Here is a 23,063-nt window from a genome sequence, read left to right as displayed (position 1 = left end):
TCTCAGTTCAGAAAAGTAGCTTTGGGATGTGCTTGAAGGGAAAATTTGGATGAGCAGCTGACAAATCTGCAGCAAGTGCATATTGCTATCATGTCAGTATGGCATCTCTGAGGAATGAAGGCAGACGGGGGTCCAACCTCGTACTAGCAAGGTGTACCTAATAAGGCGGTTGATGAGTGATTTCCCACTCACCCTGCAGGCGGTCATTGTTCTCCAAGCTCAGGTCCTCTACCAGAGGCCTGGGAGCATGAGGGCCGTGAGCAGTATCTTAGTTTTTCCTTGAACTGCGGACAGAGATTGCGGTTGCTATTCCTGGAATCTGCTGGAGCCACTCTCCCAGTTTGGGGGTCTAACTAACATGGGAACCACTGCTTCACCTTCCACATCCTCTCTAGCTCTTCTCTCAGCCCTTGGTATTTATCAAGCTTCTTGTGTTCCTTCTTCTTGATGTTGTCATCAGTTGGTATTGCAACGTCTGTCACTACAACGTTCTGCCTCTGCTTGTCCACCACTACTATGTCCGGTTGGTTAGCCATCACAAGTTTGTCCATCTGTATCTGGAAGTCCCACAGGATCTTAGCTTGGTTATTGTTGTCTCAGGGCCATCTCTGCACAGCCTGCACCTGGAATCTTGCCTTGCATGATAGACCCTAGCCTCTATCAATCTTGTGCTTAGAGCTTGTTCCTGTGCTGCCATGAGTAGTGCCTCTGTGCTGTCTTTCAGTCCAGCTATGTCCAGCCATTGGTAGGATTTTTCTATATCAGCCACTTCTTTTATCTGCGGTGGTACAAGCTATACATGGGGCCTGTTCTTCCGTAATGGTTCCTGTTCTTTCTCCTCTTCTTTCTTGGGTTTCTGGTGCCTGAGGTACTCACTAAGCACATGATCATTTGTGGCCAGATCTTTGTTGTTTCATCCAGGATAGTGGTTCTTACACTCATTAGTCCTTGGCCACCTTCGTTCCGCTTAGCATACATTCTCAGAGTGGTGGATTTGTGGTGAAACCCTCAATGCACAGTAAGGAGCTTTCTTGTCTTGACGTCAGTGGCTTCTATCTTCTCCCTTGACCAGCTTATTATCCCAGCAGGGTATCTGATGACTGTCAGGGCATAAATGTTGATTACCCGGATCTTGTTCTTCCCATTCAGCTGATTCTTCAGGACTCTCTGGTAGAGCTGTCTTTGTTACCATCTAACTACACTTCTCCAGTCCAAATAGCATTCCAATATCATTGCTGTAAATCCTAGTGGTGTGGATCAGTGAGTGTCTCGTTTACTCCTGGCATATAGCTTGATGTCATCCATGTAGAGGAGGCAGCTAATGTTTGCTCCATTCCATAGTAGGTAGCCGTACCCAGTCTTGTTAATGATCTGGCTAAGGGGGGTCAGGCAGTGGGGACAGAGAATCTCCTTGGTAAACCTTGCACTTGGTGGTAACTTGTGCAATTGGCTTGAAGTTGGCCTCTAGTGTTGCTCTCCATGTCACCATTGAGTTCCTGAAGAAGGCTCTTAGGGTTCTGTTGATCTTGTACAGTTCGAGGCATTCAAGGATCCATGTGTGTGGCATCAAGTCATAGACTTTCTTGTAATCAATCCACCCTTACGAAAATCCACTATGGTTAACTATGGTTTTTATGCAGTAACTATGGTTTTACGGTAAAACCATGATTTTCGTAAGGGCAGGCGGTGCAGAGATTGGTTAGACTGGTCTTACCGTGTTGAGTGACTGCTCTAGCCACCAGTAGCTAGTGTTTTGGTCCTCTGGTATCTCTGCCGATTCTGTTCTGGGCCCCGCTGATGTATTGAGCCATGTGCCTGTTCATCTTAGCTGCTATGATGCCTGACAGCAGTTTTTTGGCCAGTAGTTGGATGGGACCGGTCCTTTCTGGAAATCATTGGTGATCAGGACTGTTCAGCCTTTGGTCAGCCATTCTGGGTGTGTCTTAGCAATTAGCATTTGGTTCATTTGTGCTGCCAGGCACTCGTGGAGTGCAGTCAACATCTTTAGCCACCAGGTATGAATCATATCAGGGCATGGTGCTGTCCAGTTCTTCATACAGTATGTGAGACTCTTTCTTGGACGTCTGCCACTGTGATGATTACTGAAGCCTGTTCAGGGAGGTTTCTGTGGTCTGCTCATAGATCCACTAGCCACTCAGCATTGCTATTGTGTGTTGCATCCTTCTGCCATATGCTCTTCCAGTATTGCTCTGTCTCCAGCCTTGGTGCTGGGGGGTGCTGTTCCCATTTTGTTCCCCTGCCATTGAGAGCACACCTTGGATGTTTCAGTGGAGAAAATCTTGTTTATTTTCCTGGCTTGTATGTCTCAGGTATGGACAGCTTGCTGTATTTCTTGGGCACAAGCGTACCAGTTGTTCTTGGTGCTTGGTACTCAATCTCGGAGTGTGGGGATGATGACATCTCCTCCTTGACCTGCCATGCTGGATCCCCCTTGCTGTACCATTTGTGTTGTCAATCTCTAGTTGTGATAGCAGCTGTTACTTGCAAAAGCAACTGCTATCGCAGGAACACCGAGCTACTAGTTGTTTTGATGTCATTCTGGAAGTTGGGTGTCGAAGAACCATAGGTCCCACATCCTCTGCATGTAACCCCTTTCACTGGGATTACATGTGCAGTAGCATTTCAAAAGTTCTCGAATCTCATCTCATGTCCATTTAAGCCATATCCTTGTTCTAGTAGCCCACTTATCGTCAGTATGCCCTGGTTCCTCAACATTTGATACGGACCTTGGTAATCTGGGTGATGTCCGGGTCAGTATAGCTTCATTCATATGGCTCATTCTCGCTTATATTCCAAGGTAGGCTTGGGTAGCATAAGGGGTCTAGCCTGGGGACCCTTATCACACACACACACACACACACACACACACACACACACACACACACACACACACACACACACACACACACACACACACACACACACACACATTTTCTTCTACTTTTAGGCCCAGTTTCCCGTACAGGGATTATGTCTAATCCTGGACTAACCACTTTTTACTATTGTGGTCTTCACTGACTTTTTCCTTTTAGTGTAGGACCATGCTTAATCCATGACTTGGAAACCGGCTGATAGTGTGTCCCAGTTAAGTATGCATAAAAATAATGTGCACAAAAATAATGCGAAAACATTAATATGGGTGGGGAAATGTGTTACTGATTTGAGAACTGCATTAACAGTAGTGAGAATTACATTTCTGATGTGAGAATTGCACCAAAGTGTTTGAGAAAAACTGTAAACCTAGACGAGCATTACTGCAAAGACCAGTCCATCTCTTTGCTCTTTTAACTCTATAACACTGGGCGATCGCCATTGATGCACCTGTTACTTGCGCGTACCTGCTGTGAACAGCTGGTTAACACGTCTGATCAAACACACTTTTAATTACCGTAATTACGTGACCATATCGGAATAATTCAAACAGTTTCTGAAAGCTGAGAAATTGCGTTTATCATGGTATTTTTTGCCAGAAGTCTGCCAACAGCAGGACATTTGAAGTACACTGTGTCCCCAATGACACGTTCACCTTTATAAGGTTAATGTGACAGTTCTCAGGTTCACCCCAGACACGGTGGAGGGCACAAACCAGTGTACTCCTAGTTCTGGTCCCAAGCCTGCATAAATGGAGAGGGTTGCATCAGAAAGGGCATCCAGTGTAAAATCTTTGCCATGTTAAGGATGAGCTATCCATACTGGATTGGTCTGGATTGGTCGGGACCTGGGTTAACAATGACTGCCTCCAGTGCTGTTGGCCAACAGGGTGTTAGTGGAAACTGCACTAACAAAAAGACAAGAGGCTGAGCTGGAGGTGGCAGAGTTTAACATGTTCTAAACAAGATTTTTGTTGGGGGTGACCAGAATGAACAGGATTAGAAATGAAAAGATCAGAGGGACAGCTCAGGTCAAGAAGTTTGAAGACTAAGTTAGAGAAAAAAGACTGACATGGTTTGGGCATGTGCTGAGGAGAGATGATGGATATATTGAGCAAAGGATGTTGAATGTGGTGCAACAGGCAGGGTGAAAAGAGGAAGACCACAGAGAGCACAAGGAACAAGGGACTATCAAAGTAAAACAGGGACCACACAGACACGGGACAGAGACGCAGACTAGTCACAACACTGGGAATACACAACACAACAAAACAGACCAGAGACATGACAGAGGGACAGGACAGACACTAGAGCACAGAGACGGAGGGGAGACAAGAACAAAGGGAACTAGGAAATCAAAATGTAAACAATAACTAATAAGAAGACAGGAAACTAAGATGAATAATCAAAACCAAAACAAACTAGGACCATAACAAAAACTCAATGAAAATAGAACAGTAAAGAATAAAACACAAAACGCTGGGCACATGGCCCAGGACCATGACACACTCTTGGATATAGTGAAGGAGGATATGCAGAAAGTTGCTGTGACAGAAGAGGATGCTAGGAATAGGTCGAGATGGGACCGGCTGAAAGAACAAGAAGAAGAACTCCCAGGTTCCACTGAATAATAAATCACATCAGATAGACTGCTTCAAAGAATGTGGGGAGGAGAAAAATAAAGGATGTAAAAACAGAACATCATAGAGTAAAATTCTTTACATTTAAAACGGATGCAGTTACAGAAAATCCACTGTGTGATGTCTGTAAATTATATATTTGAAACCCTTAGCAGCAAAGTTAAAAAAAGAAGAAAAAAAAACATTTTCTGCAGTTGATTCTTTGGGGAACGATTACGGATCTTAATATTCTCTTGGACAGATGCTGTTTGTACTGACAAGACCATCTCCAGGGCATTGCAAGATGAGAGCAAGAGAGTAAGAAAGAGAGAACGATACAGACAGGCAAGCAGACTGTAAAACTAATAGTGGAAGTAAAGTGGAGGTAAAGTAGAGGAGCCTCTTCTTTATCTAATGAGCATTTTAGACAGAGAGACAGAGACTACTCCCTGTCTTGCATTGCTAAGGTGGGAATTGCAGTGCTGAGAGCAGGGAATTGCTAAAAGCTACATAAAACCACCAAACACCCTACTCACAATCACAAATAAACCTTGAAAAATAACATGAAAGACATGCAAGGAAAACCTGGTAGAGGCTAAGTGGGAGGTAAAGTCAATGTGCAAATGGTGCAGTGTAGAGTAAAATTATCTATACAGTGGGAGCATGATCCTCTTTAGCATTTTGGTTATATGTGCATTTGCTGACTGAATGAGAACACAACTTGTTTGAAGTACACAGAGACAAAGCTGACAGAGAACATCAATCCACAAAACCCAACATATTCCAGCACCAGCTGTCAGTCTAACTACCCCTCTCTGCTGTCATCTTTAGCATCATTTCCATGCTAATGTTGCATCAGGTAATACTGACTATAGGTCTACAAATGGTTTTACCTCCTCTAATGAGCACTGGATTTCCATATAGAACAAATGCATTCTTTTTTTTCTCTCTCTTTTTTTTTTTATAGCAGCTACAGAACCTCTGTATGTAGAGTTAAGCTGTGTACAGTATTTATAGCCAATCTGGATTTTTAATGGTCTAAGCAGTGTTTACTTTTCAAAGACTTCCACATGAATTATTGATGGTTGCTAGCTGATTTGTGCTTGGAATTAGCCTGGAATAATCCATCTAGGCCCACCTTACGTCCTGGGTGCCATGTCTCTCTCTAGGGTAAACAGGCTGACTGGAAACATGTAGCTTTGTGCATTCATTTGTTATAATGATTTCTGCTGAGTGTAAAGTGGTTACTTAAATTTGCATGAAAAGTTATGCTCAAGAGGACTGACCCAGTGAGCACAATGGGTGGGTGACCACTGCTCCCTAGTTCTCTCTCAGTTTATTGGGCAATTCTTTTTTAACTCATTTAAAAAATTTTAACTTGCAGTAATAATCCCTAGAAAACAAAGTCTGATCCTCGTTCTGATGACATCTGTTAATTTACTGTGCGTGCATTCACTGAGTTTTGCAACGGAACAGCCGATACCTTTGTAAATTCTAGGATGGAGAAAATAAAGTTGGACCTGATTATCTGGTGTGACAAATCTTCCCCTCTTCCTACTGTCCTCTCTAATATTACAATAGAAAAAAATCTTATTATATAAGTTTAAAGGGAATGTGGCTCTAACATAATGATTTGCTGTAAAACTGGCTGTATGGCTTGAACTATAAAATAAATTCTCAACCGTATGTGAATGTGCGAACAGCAAAAAATGAACATAGTTTTCAGAGAAAGTCTGAAAGTTTCTGAGAGAAGAGCTAAAAGAGGACATGACTTCGACATTTGAGAATTTCTTCCCACTGCGCTTGTGTGAGTGATGCCAATTTGTCCAGACCCCGATTCATTTTCTTGGCCCTCTCTGGTGTCAGAAAACGAATAGGCTTTGCATCTGAAGTTTGGTAATAAACTCTTGGATTAGATCCATCCTTTGGACAGAATGGACGACTGAGCAAAGAATAAAGACACATTTCCTCAGCAGTCTGTCATAGGCAACTGCCTTTGCTTTCTTTAATGCCGTGTGTGTGCCTTTAACTGTTAAGTTAACTGTTTAGTTTTCTTTTTCTTTTTTTTTTTTTTTTTTGAATATACCCATCTGCCATTACTGCGGTGACACATCTTTGAGCAGTTGATGAGGTTTGAGAGCACAGCACTGTACAGGAAAAAAAAGAAAAGTTTGCTTAATTAGTGTGACTGTGGTGTTGGAAGCTGTGTTTATCTAATTATGGGCATTTCAATTAATATTCACATCCTTACTCAGAAATTTAAAGCTGTTCTTATATGTAAAAGGAAAAAGTCCAAAAATGTTAGGGCAAAACTATTTCAAATTTATGAAATTATAAAATCCAATGTATAATTAACTGGTGATTAGTTTGGCTCTGAGTTTACAGCAAATCTCAGAGCCACTGGTTGCTGTTTCATGGTTCACTGGTGTGTGCTGCTCACTAGTGTATTAACAACATTCACCGTGATTCTCAGCAGCTCTTTCTCAGGTTTCTCAGGCGTTCGTTTACTGAACAGAGACTGATGTACTCTGTCTTCCACTCTGTGTCTGTCCCTCCCCATCTGCCCTGTTTGTATTCCTCTGTTTCACCCTGCTGAGCTAATCCAAGCTGGTCAAATCCCTCCGCCGAGCAGGCCTACATAGGAGCTGTCCCGCTGGGTGCAATATGCCACCCACTTCCCTGGCAATGCCAGCCCTGTAGGGTTCAAGCCTAACCGTGGTGTCTTGTCAGCAAACAGACAAAGATGTATGAATCCTCTAAATGATTTAGAGCAGGTATTCCTGTGACAATAACATGTTGAATTATGACAAAGAGTTATTTACTCTATGGGATTACAGCAGCTCTTTCCCTGGGTAATCCCACATAGCAACACAAGCATCACTGGGTAACGATTCTCTAATCTTCCAGATACCTACCACACACTTGAATAGAAACCTGACCCGTCTTGTAAATAAAACTACTCTACCAAAAAGAAAATAGTTATGATAAGCTGCAGTCTATCACTACATAGTCAATTACACCTAGTCTGGCCTGAAGATTCCATCCACCAGTGCAATCACTGTTGCACCCTACTGAGCAGAGCACAGAATATCAAATTAAGTTCATCCGTCAAGGGAACAGGCTGTTCTCGTACCTAATTGGCAGTTGAGGCTTAGAGCAGGATTCTTTAAGAAAGAGCGGTGATAAATTTACTTCAGTCTCCATTCTTTTGTTATACTTGTCTCTGCTTTTATCTTCTCTCTGTCGTTGCCTGAGAAATGTTTCAATGCCCAGGCAGTCTTAATGAGTCTAAGATGTGGGTCTGCTGAGGCTCTCTTTGTGTGGTTTTGTCTTTATCTTTATCTTTAGCTAAGACTCAGTTGGACATGTTGCAGGGTTTAGCCTGGCAAATAAAACACATTATCACCCTCTTGTGATATAAGAGCCTTTCACATTGTTGCAAGAAAAAGCTACATTCTACCTGATTCACAGGTGACTCAATTCCCCACTTATGTTTCTTTCACCTGTTCAGTCATGGACATTTGGGATTTGCCCTGCACCTACAGTGACTTCTGTTGGCATTTAAAAAAAACCCTGCTGGACCTTATTAGTTGGCTTGGGAGATGCAAGATAGGGAAGATAATATCTATAATGACCTCTCTCTCCAGCAGAAGCCACGGGGTTGAATTGAAAATTATATATTAAAAAAAAACAAACTAAAAATTAAATGTCAAAGTAATCATCGTTCTTGTCACAGGGATTCATAGTAGTATGAGCAGCACACATGGCAAGTTCACACATATTCATTCAGTCATTATTGCTACATAGGAAGCCTTAAAGCACCTCTAGTTACTGGAGTCTATTGCTCTGAGCAGATTCAAATTAAAAGAAAATATAATATAATATATAATGGTTTGAATTATAGTTAAAATACATAAAAGAAAGTTTTTCTGATTTTCTTCCATTTAAACTTACCTATAAAAGCTCTAAGATCATAAGGTTGTACAAATGGAGTGTGATACTAATCAGCTTGGACCAACAGAGAGCTTGTGTCATTCAATATATATACTATTATGCTGTGATAACAGAAGAAAGACTGTTGCTTCAATGCTACAGGCTGTGTTCAGCACAGCATATCATATATCCACGATGGTACTTTGAACTACTGTTTTATACCATTTTAGCTGAGTGTTAGAGTTATGGTGTAAATTCCATTCTGTTTATTATAAATTATCATATCTTCTGTTTGTATATTTTCTATAAGTTGTTTTATGTACATATGATACTGTTGTTCTTATGTTTGAAATGGGAACACGTGGTGACATTTCTTACAAAGGAAGTTGTAGTTACCTGCAGGCTGTTTCAAGCCTGCAGAGAACACATATAGGATACGTGTCTCGTATACGCCATGTTACATGCGCACATGTCACAGTATGCTTACGACCATATATGGTAAGGAAAAAGCCAAGAATGTTGTTTATTACATGCTGTAAACTGTGTTTGGTGTAACCCACATGATCTTATTGTGAAAGTCCGAATAAAAGCGCTGCGCAGGAAGCGGTCCTTCAGGACAGATAACTTCCGCTCAGTCGCGAGCTGAGTTCAAGGAACGGATCTCTCCTCCTTGCGCAAGTTCAAAAGAGTTGTGTGTTTGTTCTCTGAGTTATTAAAATGATCTGAACCTATCACTGAGCAAAAGCTGATTCTGAAAAATACAGCTGGTGGCTGGTGGAAACGTTATGAATTTAAAAGATTTGTGCTCATAACCTAAAGATATGTTGTGTGATTGCCTGTGGATCATCAAAGTTTTTGATAACATCTGAGATAATTTGGAAAACCATGAATGTCCAAACTTTTGTGACAATATGACTATTTACTTACTGAGTGAGCATATTTCCCCTTTTCGGTACCAGAAAAAAGGCCAAATATAAAAGTCAGGAGAACACAAAGTTTCTATGATTCATTCTGTAAGGACACAGAATGGCCATAAAAATTTCAACACAATTTATCAATAAACTGTAATTATTTGACACCAGCATATTGGTTGTCTAAGCAAAAAACACAAACATACAAAAAAAACTAACCAACAGTGCTCTTCATACAGCACACTACTCTCATGGGTAAAAGCCAGAAACTTGTAATATTTGTGCTTTCTTCAAAAGCAAACAATTCTTACATTTTATTAGAGCGCACATTGTTCGTGATGCTTATGGGTAAAAGAAAAACAAAGCACCAGCTGTATAACCATATGATAGGTATGTAATCAACAAAGCCCTTTAGAGTCTGACTTCAATGAGTGCAGATGTCTGAAAAATAATTGCAACCATTACTTTATCTTATCCTTAAGAGATACATTACAACTGGCAATCCTCCTTGTGGGTACGTTCTATTGGTATTAGTCGTCATTTTTGTTTTTATTACCGATCTTGTTGTTTATTGTTTAGTTTAAATTCTGCATCAAATGTGAAATACCAACACAATCTCTCCTCCTGATTCTGAGCTATGGCAGCGAATAATGGCCTAGAAGTGTTTTTTTTGTTTGTTTTTTGTTTTTTGCAGAACATTATGACATCAGAGCAAAGTTGCCCTTTGGATATAAATGTTATTACTTCATCATTCTGTCCATTTTGTGGAATTCTGTCACAGTTAACATATACATTCTTGATGACCAAAGATGTGGTTCAGGAAGTCACAGTGACCTTGCCACTCAAAGGTTGGCGCAATTCCAAAATTCCAAACAAAAAACAAAAAACAAAGGAGTTGACCTAGTCTTTATCCACTTGCAGCAGAGCAGTTACACTGCATATGCTTTACGCATCGGTTCTGGATCCTGTTCCACCCTTTGTATCCTTGGTAGTGAATCATTGGCAAGAGCACTCCTGATCACCCAAGTCACATTGTGCCAGAACCCTAGACAGTATAAAAAATGGACTTAGCTGGGTGTGAAAAGTGATGCCAGCATAAAAGTGCCTTAAACCTCTTTATCATGAACACCAGGGTGTGATACCTGCGCTTGCATAAAGACCTCTGGTCCTATAGAATTCTATGGCCCTAATGCCAGCAAAGACTTTCCTCCTTTTGAGTTTAGGCATCAGAGGTGGAAGTTGGAAACAAAAAGAATTAATTCACCCAGTTACAAGGGAGGTTAATGTACAATTTAAAAGCTCTAATTCAAAAATATTTCAATATTAATGGTTGCCTGTCTCCCTGTGATTAGGATGTATGTATGTATGTATGCATGGATGGATGGATGAATGCTTTGGCACAGAGTAGGATTTCCACTGACAACAGCAACAACAACACTTTAACCCATTTAGCAGCTGAACACTTAAATATTGTGGGACTGGATCATGGAAACAGGATGGGGTTGTAATTCATGAGTCTAGGCAGGGTCTCTCACACGTCATTATTTATATCCTGGGTAGTACTCAACTTAATGTTTATTATATTACCTCTGAGCAACACCATTACACTCTGATGTGGCCATAGTGTGAGAGAAGCTTCTTTTGTGGTTGGATTTATGAGGCAGTTAATAGCGGAAAAGATCACATAAGGATTACTGTATTATAATTCTCAGTTAACCAATTTTAAATTAAGCTCAGTGGACATTTCCTTCTCAACTTCTTTGGCTGAAAGTGTTTCCTTATAAAAACTGTATTTTCAAATAGCTTCCCCAAGTACTTTTAAGAAGGCTTTGCTAACCAAGAGATATGTGAAAAGCCTTGGAGCAGCAGCTGCACATCAGCAGAAATGCACATACATTTATTTCAAATCCACTGTCTTACAATCCTTCAGCTGGAGTTAAACAGGTACTTTTACAAGAGGGAGAGAAATTACTGATGTGAGGAAAGAATATGTTTCCAATTTAGCAGTGGAAGGAAGATATTGAACAAATTGTTTTAGGAAGAGATCTGCAGTTGGAGATTTTTTTTTTTGGGGGGGGGGGGGGGGGGGGGGGGGGGGGGTGTACAGGAACAAGAGCGAGACAGAGAAGTTGACAAGACTGCAGTTGTGTAACTGTAAGTTGACAGGTAAATTAGCATGTGCAGCTAATGGGGCAAAAAGCAGCCAAGACCTTGTGGACACCCCTTCACTCTGATAAACAGGCAGCCTGATGACCCAACCATTGCCTCTGTCACTCTATTCCTCAGATTTAGCATTTTAACACACTAACAAACATACTCCCACTGACAAACTTACTCTCATACTAAGAACACATACAACACCACAAGCACACATTAAACTGCAAAGCATAGGTATGTATGACAACTTAACCTAATAGGATTCAAATTAATCGGAGATGAAGCTTGAACTGTTCAAAAAGATGATGGTCTATTCATTGATCTTCGATCAAGCATCTTTTTAGCAGACGCAAGAAGCAGTGAAAAATCATGGATCACAGCATGCATCTTGAGGAGAGCATGTAGAGTTGTTTACAGTCTGCTCATCAAGGTGAGGGGTAAATCTCTCGTGCAGTCTACTTTTTTGTCCACCTTCCTGCACATACCAGAAATCAATAGCGAGATTGCTCATTCTCTGAACCTCTCTGTCATTTCCTTTTATTCCAATCACTTTGCTGTGTATACCCTTGATGCCATGCTTCAGTCATAAATCATGATCTTTACAGGGCACGCGCGCGCGCGTGTGTGTGTGTGTATAATTCTTTGATGAGTTGCATAAGAGAGACCACAGCTGGGTATTACCATATATCAGTGTGCATGTCTTCTCATAGCGGGTGTCTGAATGTTTCATCTAATCATTAAATGTTGACAGGCTTCACAGAGTAGCTCCACTGATCCCTGTTAGAGGAATACGGGGCCTGACTTCATTAGAACTGTTAGTACTAAGCTGCTTTACCCTCCCTCACGCCTGGCTTAGCCTGGATAGTGATAAACGTTGAGAGGGCAAGGAAATATAGGCAGAGGGAAAGATTGGTGAAACAAAAAAGCAATGTGGGGACAGAAGCATTTAAAATGAGAGGCAAAGGTGCCACAGCGAGGTACAGAGAATGAGGCAGAGAGAAATGGGAGGGGAATGGGAGGGCACAGAGCGTGTGAAACTGGAGTTTTCAGAGGCAGGGGAGGGGATAAAGCTCAAAGTGGTGTTTGAACTGAGAGGGATTCACAAATGCAGAAATGAGCAAAGCAATCAATTAACTTGTCTTGCAATTAATCAATTACTGTGCTTGCACACTGACAGCCAAAGTGCTTAACTCAGATTTCGATGAGCCTTCTACGATTTGAAAAATTAGTATTGACCTCTGTGCACACATATGTAGCCCTACTTATGGACAAGCTAATTTATGCTTGCACATATGGATCTAAGCACATAAAGATATGCACACACATCCTTGTTCTCAGCATATTTCTCTAGTACATTCATCTGGTTTCTCCTGCCAGCAGAGGTTTTTGGCCGGCTTAAGTACGCCCACAGCCCCCTGAGGGACAGCCCATGACGGATGGCATGGCGTGTGACTCCGATTCGATTCAGCCCATTTGATAAATTTATTGCTGGCATTTTGAAAATGAAATTAGTGGGACATCTCCTGGAGACTGTTTTTCCAGCACAGGTGCCATAAATATACTTCGTTTGGCAGCAGAGAGGGAGGAGGAGTGTAAGGGGGTGGAGAAGTGTTGGATAAAGGATGTCATGGAAGGGGCAGATAGCAGAGATGTTCCACAGAAGCAGAAAACTAAAGAATAAGGTCAACTTATAATAAGGTCCTTTATTAATCACGATATTGGTGTGGAGCAACAGAAAAGGTTATTTAAACCTAGCTGGAATCCTACTTGAACTATTGTGTGGTGCCCTTCAGTGTAACACATGTAATATAATGTACAATCTTAGTCTGTACTGAATATGAATACACTGAAACTGCTGCATCTTTTATGCTGATGTGCACACACACACATACACACACCTGCACACCAGTCTTTTACGAGCTGTGCACACAAACCGATGTTATATGAACATTATCTTGGCCTCAAGGCCACAAGGCTGCTTAGTACCAATGACACTGTCATAGAAGTATAGCCATCTATAACTCAAATTATATTAATGAATACGACCAGGTATGGCACTTTCAATGTGTGGGACTGAAAGAGAGTAGCTGTCTTTGTTCATGCTTCTTACTAAACAGATTCAAATTGGACATACAAGATGTGTAAGAAAAGAAAGACATACAAACACACACACAGCGAAGTCAGACACAGACACGGACACACACAGGCTAACAAAAGCGAGTATTCATTCACTGTCAGGGTTATGCGACCTTATTTATCTCCTCCTCATTCAGAAATGTATGTGAGTGCAGCTGTGGAGGATGATATACACCTCGCGAGCCTCTGCACCCCTTCAACATTCATCAGACAGCGAGTCTCCGGCAACCTGCATCACTTACCTTTATAGGCCAATCTGACAGCATTGTACACCACATAGTCATCACATACGTAGGCTCACAACAGTGTGTGAGTGAGAGCATACAATGTGTACCCAGTCACACAGATTAACTGTATCTTTTGCAGCTTCAACAGATCTAAAGCTTTGAAAGGCAAAAACGCTGCCATGTTCCCAAAGAAACCCTCCTGCTGTTTAGGTTTTTCACATATACATGCGCATTATATCAGATCCAGGTGACAATGAAAATATTTTTATCTGTGTTCTTTTCTGCTCTGGGAAAAGCTTGTACAAAAGAATACCTAAATTCTTATAAACACAGCAGGAAATAAAAGACAGTTTCAACAAAATCAGCAGGGAGTTTTCCTGGCTGATTGTCTGCTCGTTCTTTGCAATCACCAAGCGTGACACACCCTCTGCCATTACTGTATCATCTCTAGCAAGAGTATAGGGCTGGGACTGTGTGGTGCATACACCTGCCACTCAGAACAAGACCCCTGGAGCTGTTTAGACAATTTGACTGCCTGGCCCCATCATCTTACAAAATCTAAACAGCCTACAGGTACTTTCCTACAACACTGCACTAAACTTCCTGTCTGTCCCCAAAGAGCCAATATGCAAAGCAGTCACCTCCTCCAACCTCACATTAACATACACATGAAAGTGTGGAGGAGTCTAAACAGAACTGTGATTAGTCTGAACATAAAACCTACAGAAAGCAGTGCATAAAACAGACTGTGGGTTGTCTGTCTTTGCAGAATAGCAAGATAATTTAGTCTGGGTGTCAGTGGGTGTGAGTGATTGACTTTGTAATCAAAAAGATTGTTGTGCAACAAAAACAATGATGTGCAACAAAAACAATGAGCGACTCAATTTCAAATCAACATTAACAAAAACATGAAATGTTTTTCATCTCATTAGCAAAAATTTAGAATGCACACAAGCACGCAGAGTAACACAAGCACATGGCACCCATCTGAAAATACGCGGTAATCTACAGGTGACTGATTAAATGCTGTCTTACCTTTCTGTGATGAGACAGTAGTATCTGTAATTAAGAGGAGAAGCACAGAGGAGTGTGTTAGGAGTGTGTTAACAGACACATAAAATGCAGGCGATGACAGCCACGGTCGGTCATTCCCTAAGAAGGAAAAAAAATAACACCCAAAAGGATAAACAGTGGTAATATACAGGGTAATATACAAAAAAAGGAGGTCCCTTATCTGAGACCTGTGAGGAATATCCATGCTACCATGAGGGAAATTGTGCAGTAGATGAACTGACAACACACGCAAAGACACTACTGTAAAATTTCTTTACTCCACAAAAAGACACCAGGTGGAAGACAAAAAAAAAAAAAAAAAAGCATCTGAGCAAACACATTGATGAGAGGCCCTCGAATACAAAGATGCAAGTCTCCTGACCCTGAAAACCCTTGATCTCTCACACAATTTACCGTGAGTGTGCTTTCTAACATGCAAAAACAACTCCATTGAAGTAGAATAAGACAGACTAAATCAAAACCTTTCAGTAAGCATTTTACTTTCTTATGCAGAAGCCACTGGAGACATTCCTGGCCCACAGGGGGAGGATCAAACCATCAGCAGCTTGGAGGAAAGGATGTACTGCAACATGTTTTTAGATAACACCGAACATTTACAAAAAATCTAAAGGAAAGAATCACAGTAAATTTAGCTTATTGTTCTCATAAAATATTCAACAGGATAGTGTTTGCAAGTTCCTAAGGTTTAACAGACTTGTCAAATTGTAGAAGTATAAACATAGTAAAAAAATAAAGTTTTTTGTTTTTTTTAAACTTTTTACTTTGAGCAGTTCAAATTCTTTCCTCTGCTGGCCATGTGCCCAAAAAGCCCAAATGGCCACAGACGTGGGAGGGGAATAATTGAATCCGAAAGGATTTGTGGTGTGCTGGGCTGAGGAAGCGATAATCCAAAACTCTGCCTAATTGCCAGAGTAAAGATGGCGTCCATTGTGAAGGTGGCGTCGGTGTTTATCAAGGCAGTGTGCCGTGGGATTGGACTGAGCATTAGGGCTTTACACACTTTTGTTTTGCGAGGTGTTACAGTGGATTTGACCAAATATTGGCCCTCTGGTTATTACATGGTCTGATTGTCTGCTATGCAACTGTCCATAAGCTCTGCACTTCTACCCTAATCTGAGAGGAGGCTTCAAATAATTAGTCAGTGAAGCACTCTCACAGCCCAGTGCAGTCAACCTTATCACTAAAATAAAAATCCTTGGTCCATTTCCTTTTCAGCCCAAAGGCTTACAATCCCTCACTACTGTTAAAACCTTTGGGGCAGCAGCAAAGCTGATAAAATAATGCCTAACATGTCACAACCACTGGCTCTTATACTACTTTTTTTTTCTAATTTATTATGTAGAATAAAGATTGCTGTATGTCAGACAGTAATGCCCTGGTAAATGCTTGGAGTTAAAGAGCCTGTTATAGGTAGACTTTTTCCAAACATTATAATTTTAAAATAAAGGCAAACAAAAAAAGAGAAAGAGTCCAAGAAAGGCTTTTACTATATACCTGAAGCAACTGACCAATCACATGTTCTTACAGTTGAAAAACCTGTACGTTACTGCCTATCACCATCATTACAGTTCGATTACTGTTACTAATTTAGGGAAACCTTCTTACAGTACAGCCCTGCCTTTAAATGACATATGAGAAGCCTAAAATGCACTGACAACTGACACACACAAAATGTCCCTAAAATGAGTGCTGGTGTTTTAATGCAAAGATTTCACATTACAGTCGTATGCCATCAGACCTTCGTATTTAACAGTGAATTTTATTCTGAATAAACAACAAAACGAGCAAACCTTTATACAACATATCTGCCTGCTTTATTTCAGCTAATGCCCCAGACTGGAAGAAAATGATTGAAAAAGCGATCCCATGAACTGCAACTTTAATGCAACAGAGCCATAAAGTGTATGATTGTGTGTGTGTGTGTGTGTGTGTGTGTGTGTGTGTGTGTGTGTGTGTGTGTGTGTGTGTGTGTGTGTGTGTGTGTGTGTGTGTGTTACCCAGAACAGATCATCAACTGTTATGAGCAATGTCCAAATGTTCAAGAGTCGAGGCCTCCCTGAATTTACACACTGTTCATGCATAAAAATCAAAACTATTATGTCAAGCAATTGAAAACCCCATAGGATTTCTCAGTGTAGTTCAGGATAAGAATAAAAGGTCAGCAGAAAACTGCTGTTGTAGAAATCTTTTTAGTAGTCTATAATGCTCTACTGTATCAGTTTGACTTTTGTGTTGACTTTTCTCAGTAACACACACAGTACAGTTGATAGACAGTTTATAACTCCAACTAAAAGAAGGAAAAGAACAGGCAACAAACAAAGAGACAGCGATGAAAAAATTTAACAGATTTATTTTTTAATATAACAAGGTTTAATTTGCTATTAATTAGCAGCCACTGTAAACAGTTACCTGCAGCAAGCAGCATTGTGTTACACTGTGTGTCACTTAGTCTCTGTCGACACTGATATAATACGCTGGCAAAGAAATATGAAGGAAATGTAGTAACATGCTCTCTTAACATTGTCTGAATAATGATAAATAATAAACAGACACCAGATTGGCTATAATAAATCATTAAAAGAAAGCACTTCTTCCCTCTCTAGAACTTGCTGAGTTGAAGCAGAGACTACATGCTGATTGATGTCAGTACACATAAATAACTCTGCTGTTTAGGGAGGCAAAGAAAAACCTCTGTCATTGATTACTGCATTTCTTCCCAGCTATCAGTGGCTTATATGGATTTGGAGACTAATTTGCAGTGAATATGTGAATAGTGTTTTATGTGCCAATGTACACATATCAGTACTACTGTTGGTTTGAGTATTATGCAAAAAAGGCAATATGTCAATACAGGTTTTCCACAAGTATGTAGTTGAACACAGTAAAGTTAAGAGTGCCTAAAAGCATGCCTGAGGACTCTGAAAGTTTAATTTTGCAAATAAACATACCATGTAAGGATATAAATATCTCCCAGCTGCTTCTCTCCACCCTTCATAAAATTAGCCACTTAGTGTCAAAGAGGACAAAGGAAAGAAGTAGATAAAAAGAGATGGAAAGGCAGACTGATGCTAAGCTAATTTATTACTTATGCACTTATAAGCAGACTTAAATATAATATGATTTATCTCATTTTAAAGGAAGGCAAGTTAAAAAGCAAGCACAGACTAAACTACATTTTAAGGATTCTAATCTAATAAAGCATGGTTACAAACGTAAATATTTATAAGATTTGCTACCCATTAAAACAAAATCTCTCTGCCCAAAGACTACTTTTTCATCCAAATGATAGAAAGACAGTTAAAAGAGTAGAAGTAAAACCACAAAATGAAAAGTTGCCGTTTAAAATTGTGCAAATAACAGCACACCCTTCAGGATATATAGAATTAGTGAATTCTCCAAGTACTGTAAGGCCATCTGCTATAGCCCTGCAAAATAAATACAGATATAAATAAATATACGTAAAAACTGTCCTATCTGTGTTCTGCTGCAGTTACACTATGGAAAACCACAGTCCATCCATCCATCCATCCTGCTTATCCTTTTAAATAAAGACAAAATTATTTATTCAATCCAATTCTTTTCAGAGTCGCACACAGCCACTGTGTGCAATGAACATGAAGTTCATTGCACACGGTTCTTGTTCCCTTTAAAATGATAGCTTCAAAGACAGGGACCAAGGCTGTGACCACTCGCAGTCAGCTGCCATCTTCAAAGCAGTCCATCAAGACAGCAATAAAACAGCAATAAGATGGAGTCAATCTGCTATCAGTTTGCAACTGAATGGGGTCAAGCTGACATAAATTCAAACTGTTTGTGATAATACCATGATACTGTAATAAATCAGCAAAAATCACAAATCTGTTGCAGTCTACACAGAAATCCACAATAAACAGAAATTCAGATTAACTAGTTACATTCTGAGTTGAGTATGAACCAAAAATTTAGAAATTCCTCCATAAATAATGATGTACAGTACCAGTCAAAAGTTTGGACACACCTTCTCATCGAATGTTTTTATTTATTTTTTCCTACATTGTAAATTAATACTGAAGTCATCCAGACCATGAAGGAACAGATAAAGTAGTAATCATGTAGTAAACTTAAAAGTGTTAAACAAACCAAAATATGTTTTGGATTTTAGATTCTTCAAAGTAGGCACCTATCGCTTTGATTACAGCTTTGCACACTCTTGGCAGTCTCTCAATCAGCTTCATGAGGTAATCACCTGAAATGGTTTTCCAACAGTCTTGAAGGAATTCCGAGAGGTGCTGAGCACTTGTTGGCTGCTTTGCCTTCACTCTGCGGTCCAACTCATCCCAAACCGTCTCAACTGGATTTAGATCAGGTGATTGCGGAGGCCAGGTCATCTGATGCAACATTCCATCACCCTTTTTCTTGGTTGAATAGCCCTTACATAGCCTGCAGAATGCTTTGGTAGCCATGCTGGTTAAGTGTGCCTTGGATTTTGAATAAATCACCAATAGTGTCACCAGGAAAGCACCCCCACACCATCACACTTCCTCCTCCACACTTCACAGTGGGAACTACACATGTAGGAACTATCTGCTTACCTTTTCTGCGTCTTACAAAGACACGACGTTTGGAACCAAAAATCACAAATTTGGACTCATTGGAACAAAGGACAGATTTCCACTGGTCTGTGTCTATTCCATGTGTTCCTTGGCCCAAGTCATTCTCTCTTGGGTTTTCTTTGTATTATTGTAGGGTCTTTACCTACAATACAAAGCGCCTTGAGGCGACTGTTGTGATTTGGTGCTATACATATAAAATTAAATTGAATTGAATTAATCTTGTTCTTCCTTAGAAGTGACTTCTTTGCAGCAATTTGATAAAGTAAAGGTTCACACAGTCTTCTCTGAGCAGTTGACTGTGATGTTGAGATGTGTGCTACTTGAACTCTGTGAAGCAGTTTGGTGGGATCTTATCTGGGGTGCTGTTTCTGTTTGCCGTTTCTGAGGCTGGTAACTCTGATGAACTTATCCTGTGTAACAAAGGTAACTCTTGGTCTTCCTTTCCTGGGGCAGTCCTGATAAGAGTCAGTTTCATCAGAATATTTGATGATCTTTGCAACTGCACTTGAGGATACTTTCAAAGTTCTTGAAATTTTTGGATTGACTGACCTTTATTTCTTGAAGTAATGATGGACCTCTTTACTTAGTAGAGTAGTTCTTGCCATAATATGGATTAGAACATTACTTAAATAGGGCTATTCACTGTATACCAGCTCTACCTCTTCAAAACACAACTGATGGTCTCAAACACATTAAGAGGGCAAGAAATTAATTATTGACAAGGCACAGCTGTTAACTGAAAGCTGTTCCAGGTGATTACCTCATGATGTGCAAAGCTGTCATCTAAGCTATGCCTACTTAAAAGAATCTAATATATAAGACATATTTTGGTCTGTTTAAGACTTTTAAGTTTACTACATGATTCCTTATGTGTTCCGTCATTGACTGGATGACTTTAGGATTCATTTACAATGTAGGAAAAATATAAAAACACTGAATGAGAAGGTGTGTCCAAACTTTTGACTGGTACTGTACTTGCTGGAGGAAGGGGGTTTAACTGCAAAGTGACACAGGGGCTTACAAACCTTATTTTTACATGGCACTGTAAACAGAATACACCCAGTTGGCAACCAGCTGTCGAGTCCACTATTGCAAAGAGATGCTCAGCAAATGAGTTGCACACATCAGTGCAGACTGGCTCAGACTGATTGCAATCAGATTGACTGCACTTTGAAAATTAAACATTACAGCAAACATCAGCTAAGTTGGATTAAAACGGCCCATGGAATTTCATCCAACTTGTAAAAAATCCATCTTGTGTGTAAGTCAGATGAAATCCTATTCTTTGAAAGTTTTGGGTCTAATACTGTAATTGTGAGTTTTTAAACTCACACTTGCCTCCTGTGCTTGCCATGATTGTCTCCATTGAAATGAACTGATTTGCCCAGTGCAGCCAATCCACACGTCACATGACTGTCTAGACACTCAAGCGATCTCCAGGCGTTGTTAGTGTGTGTAATTGTGCGTGAACGAGCCAAGGCATGGAGTTTGCGTAGATTATATATATACTGGAAGTGGGCGTAACGGGAGCTGAGGAGGGCTTTGGCTCTAAACTCATCCAACTTATGTGATCACATTTAATTGGAAATGAATTGGAAATTAAATGTGATGGGACCAGATTTTTCATCAGAGGTAGGCAAAAATCCGATTTGTATGATCCGACTTAGGAGATGAGTTTTACTGGTTAGTAACAATCGGGACCTGCAGAAGCGATCCGACTAGAGCGAAAATCCGATTTGTGCGACTTCGACTTAGGCGACTTTTACTGTATTTGCAAACCTCTGCCAATTTGTCTGAGAGTGACTGCAGTCAGTTCGAGTTGCAATTGTTTGGTAAATTTGCCCCCTACCAGACAATCTGTGCATTAATCTTCCAAACGATAGTTAAGCACAGTAGTTTACTGGTCACCGCAACTACTTGCAATAAGTCTGACAGGAAAAAAAATTGATGCAATCACTGAGAAATCACCAATATTTCTTAGTCCTAGTTGCAAGAAGGCTGCAGTCCTATTTTTACTCTAGTGTGACTGAGCCATTGAAGATGTGTCACATAAATCCGAGCCCCAGTAAATTTGGTCCTCCATTGCTTTACCAACTTAGCCATAGGTGCCCGTATGTACACAGGTCCACGTTGTTGTTGGTTGGCTGTTCTATGTTTCAGGCCATGTCCAAAATGTCCTTCATCCATGACATTAAACCCCAAGCTGCTCCCAATGAAAGATGAGCATCCGCTTACCATTTATCCCAGTTGTTAATCAATGCAGTATGAGGCAATCAAGAAAATGCTGCCAAAGTGTCACCTTTATCATGCTTCAGCAACAAGGCAACAAATTCATTTGTATTTTCCTTTTCATTTAGTGGGGTGGCTGTGGCTCAGGAGGTAGAACAGGTCGTCTGCTAACCAGAAGGTTAGTGGTTCGATCCCAAGTATCCTTGGGCAGCATACCGAACCCTGAGTTCGTCAGAATGTGAATGTGTGTGTGAATGTTAAATAGAAAGCACTTAGATGTAGGGGGGGAAAGCGCTTGGGTGAATGAGGCATGCTGTATGAAAGTGTAACCCAGTGTTAAAAACACATGCGAGAATGAATGAATATTGATTTAATAGCTTATTCTACAATGAGGTTAAAAAGTTATAAGTTAATATTTAAAACCAAGTTCTCAAATAAGTTCATAAATATATGTAAAAAGTGTTAAAAATCTTTACAAATTGTGCCATACACCTTTAATAGTAGTTTTAGTGATGGCTTGGCCAACCAATAGCTGGCATGATCTGGTATCTCATCAGCCAATGAGGTTGGTTGTCCCGCCCTCCCGCTGCGCGGTGCAGGGAGTCTGCTCGGATTGCGTCAGACACAGACACAGCTCCATGCTACTGTTGCTTCTGCGGTTAGCCTGAAGAAAAAACTTGGAAAATAGCGAATAAACTTGGAAACTGGTTAGAAAGAGACATCCTAAATAATCGCTTTGCCAATGAGGAGGTTCCGAATGGTAATGTCATGCTTGCCAAACTTTGGAGACTTCTGATGCGACCCGGTTGGAAACTGGAAATCTCCGTGTAGCCTCGTGTAGCATCGGTGAGTGATTGCACGTGTGTAGTTAGCATTTTAGCACAGGCAATGCACTGAAAAGTGGCTAACATCCTTAGTCATCACTAAACTCAGTTAAAGATAGGTTGATGCTTTATGGTGTTGTATAACTATTGTTGTGTATGTTGTATTTTTCATAATGTATTTGCCGTATTTTATTATTAGCACCTGTCTAGCATTTTCACTGATGCTAATTCCGTTCATGGTGCTACTGCCTATGTGAAGTGCCTTTTATTAGCACTTGCTAGTATTTTAATGCACTTTGCTACTGTTCTGATTGAGATAAAGCTAATGTGTTTTTACAATCCACCTTCTGATGGGAAATCATTACACTACCATGGATGTATTTCATTAGCTCTTTAAAAGATTTGAATAGTATTTTTATATTACCACATATAAGCTAATATAATTAGTTTTATTGAAGTGTTGGTAATAT

The 23,063-nt window shown here is 40.4% G+C and overlaps 1 protein-coding gene across 1 annotated transcript in view; it reads right to left on the bottom strand.

Moving 5' to 3' along the window:
* LOC115782933 (cadherin-4-like) overlaps positions 1-23,063 on the bottom strand; it is a 267,755-nt gene that overhangs the window by 143,669 nt on the left and 101,023 nt on the right. The window contains exon 3 of the mRNA XM_030733471.1: positions 14,910-14,933. Coding sequence (XP_030589331.1) covers positions 14,910-14,933 — 24 coding nt within the window. The remainder of the gene's footprint in view (positions 1-14,909; positions 14,934-23,063) is intronic.

This window comes from Archocentrus centrarchus, chromosome 7 (assembly GCF_007364275.1).
Source record: "Archocentrus centrarchus isolate MPI-CPG fArcCen1 chromosome 7, fArcCen1, whole genome shotgun sequence".
In the NCBI taxonomy this organism is placed as follows: Eukaryota; Metazoa; Chordata; class Actinopteri; order Cichliformes; family Cichlidae; genus Archocentrus; species Archocentrus centrarchus.
Note: the sequence above shows the minus strand (reverse complement) of the source record. Positions and strands in the feature narration are given on the sequence as shown.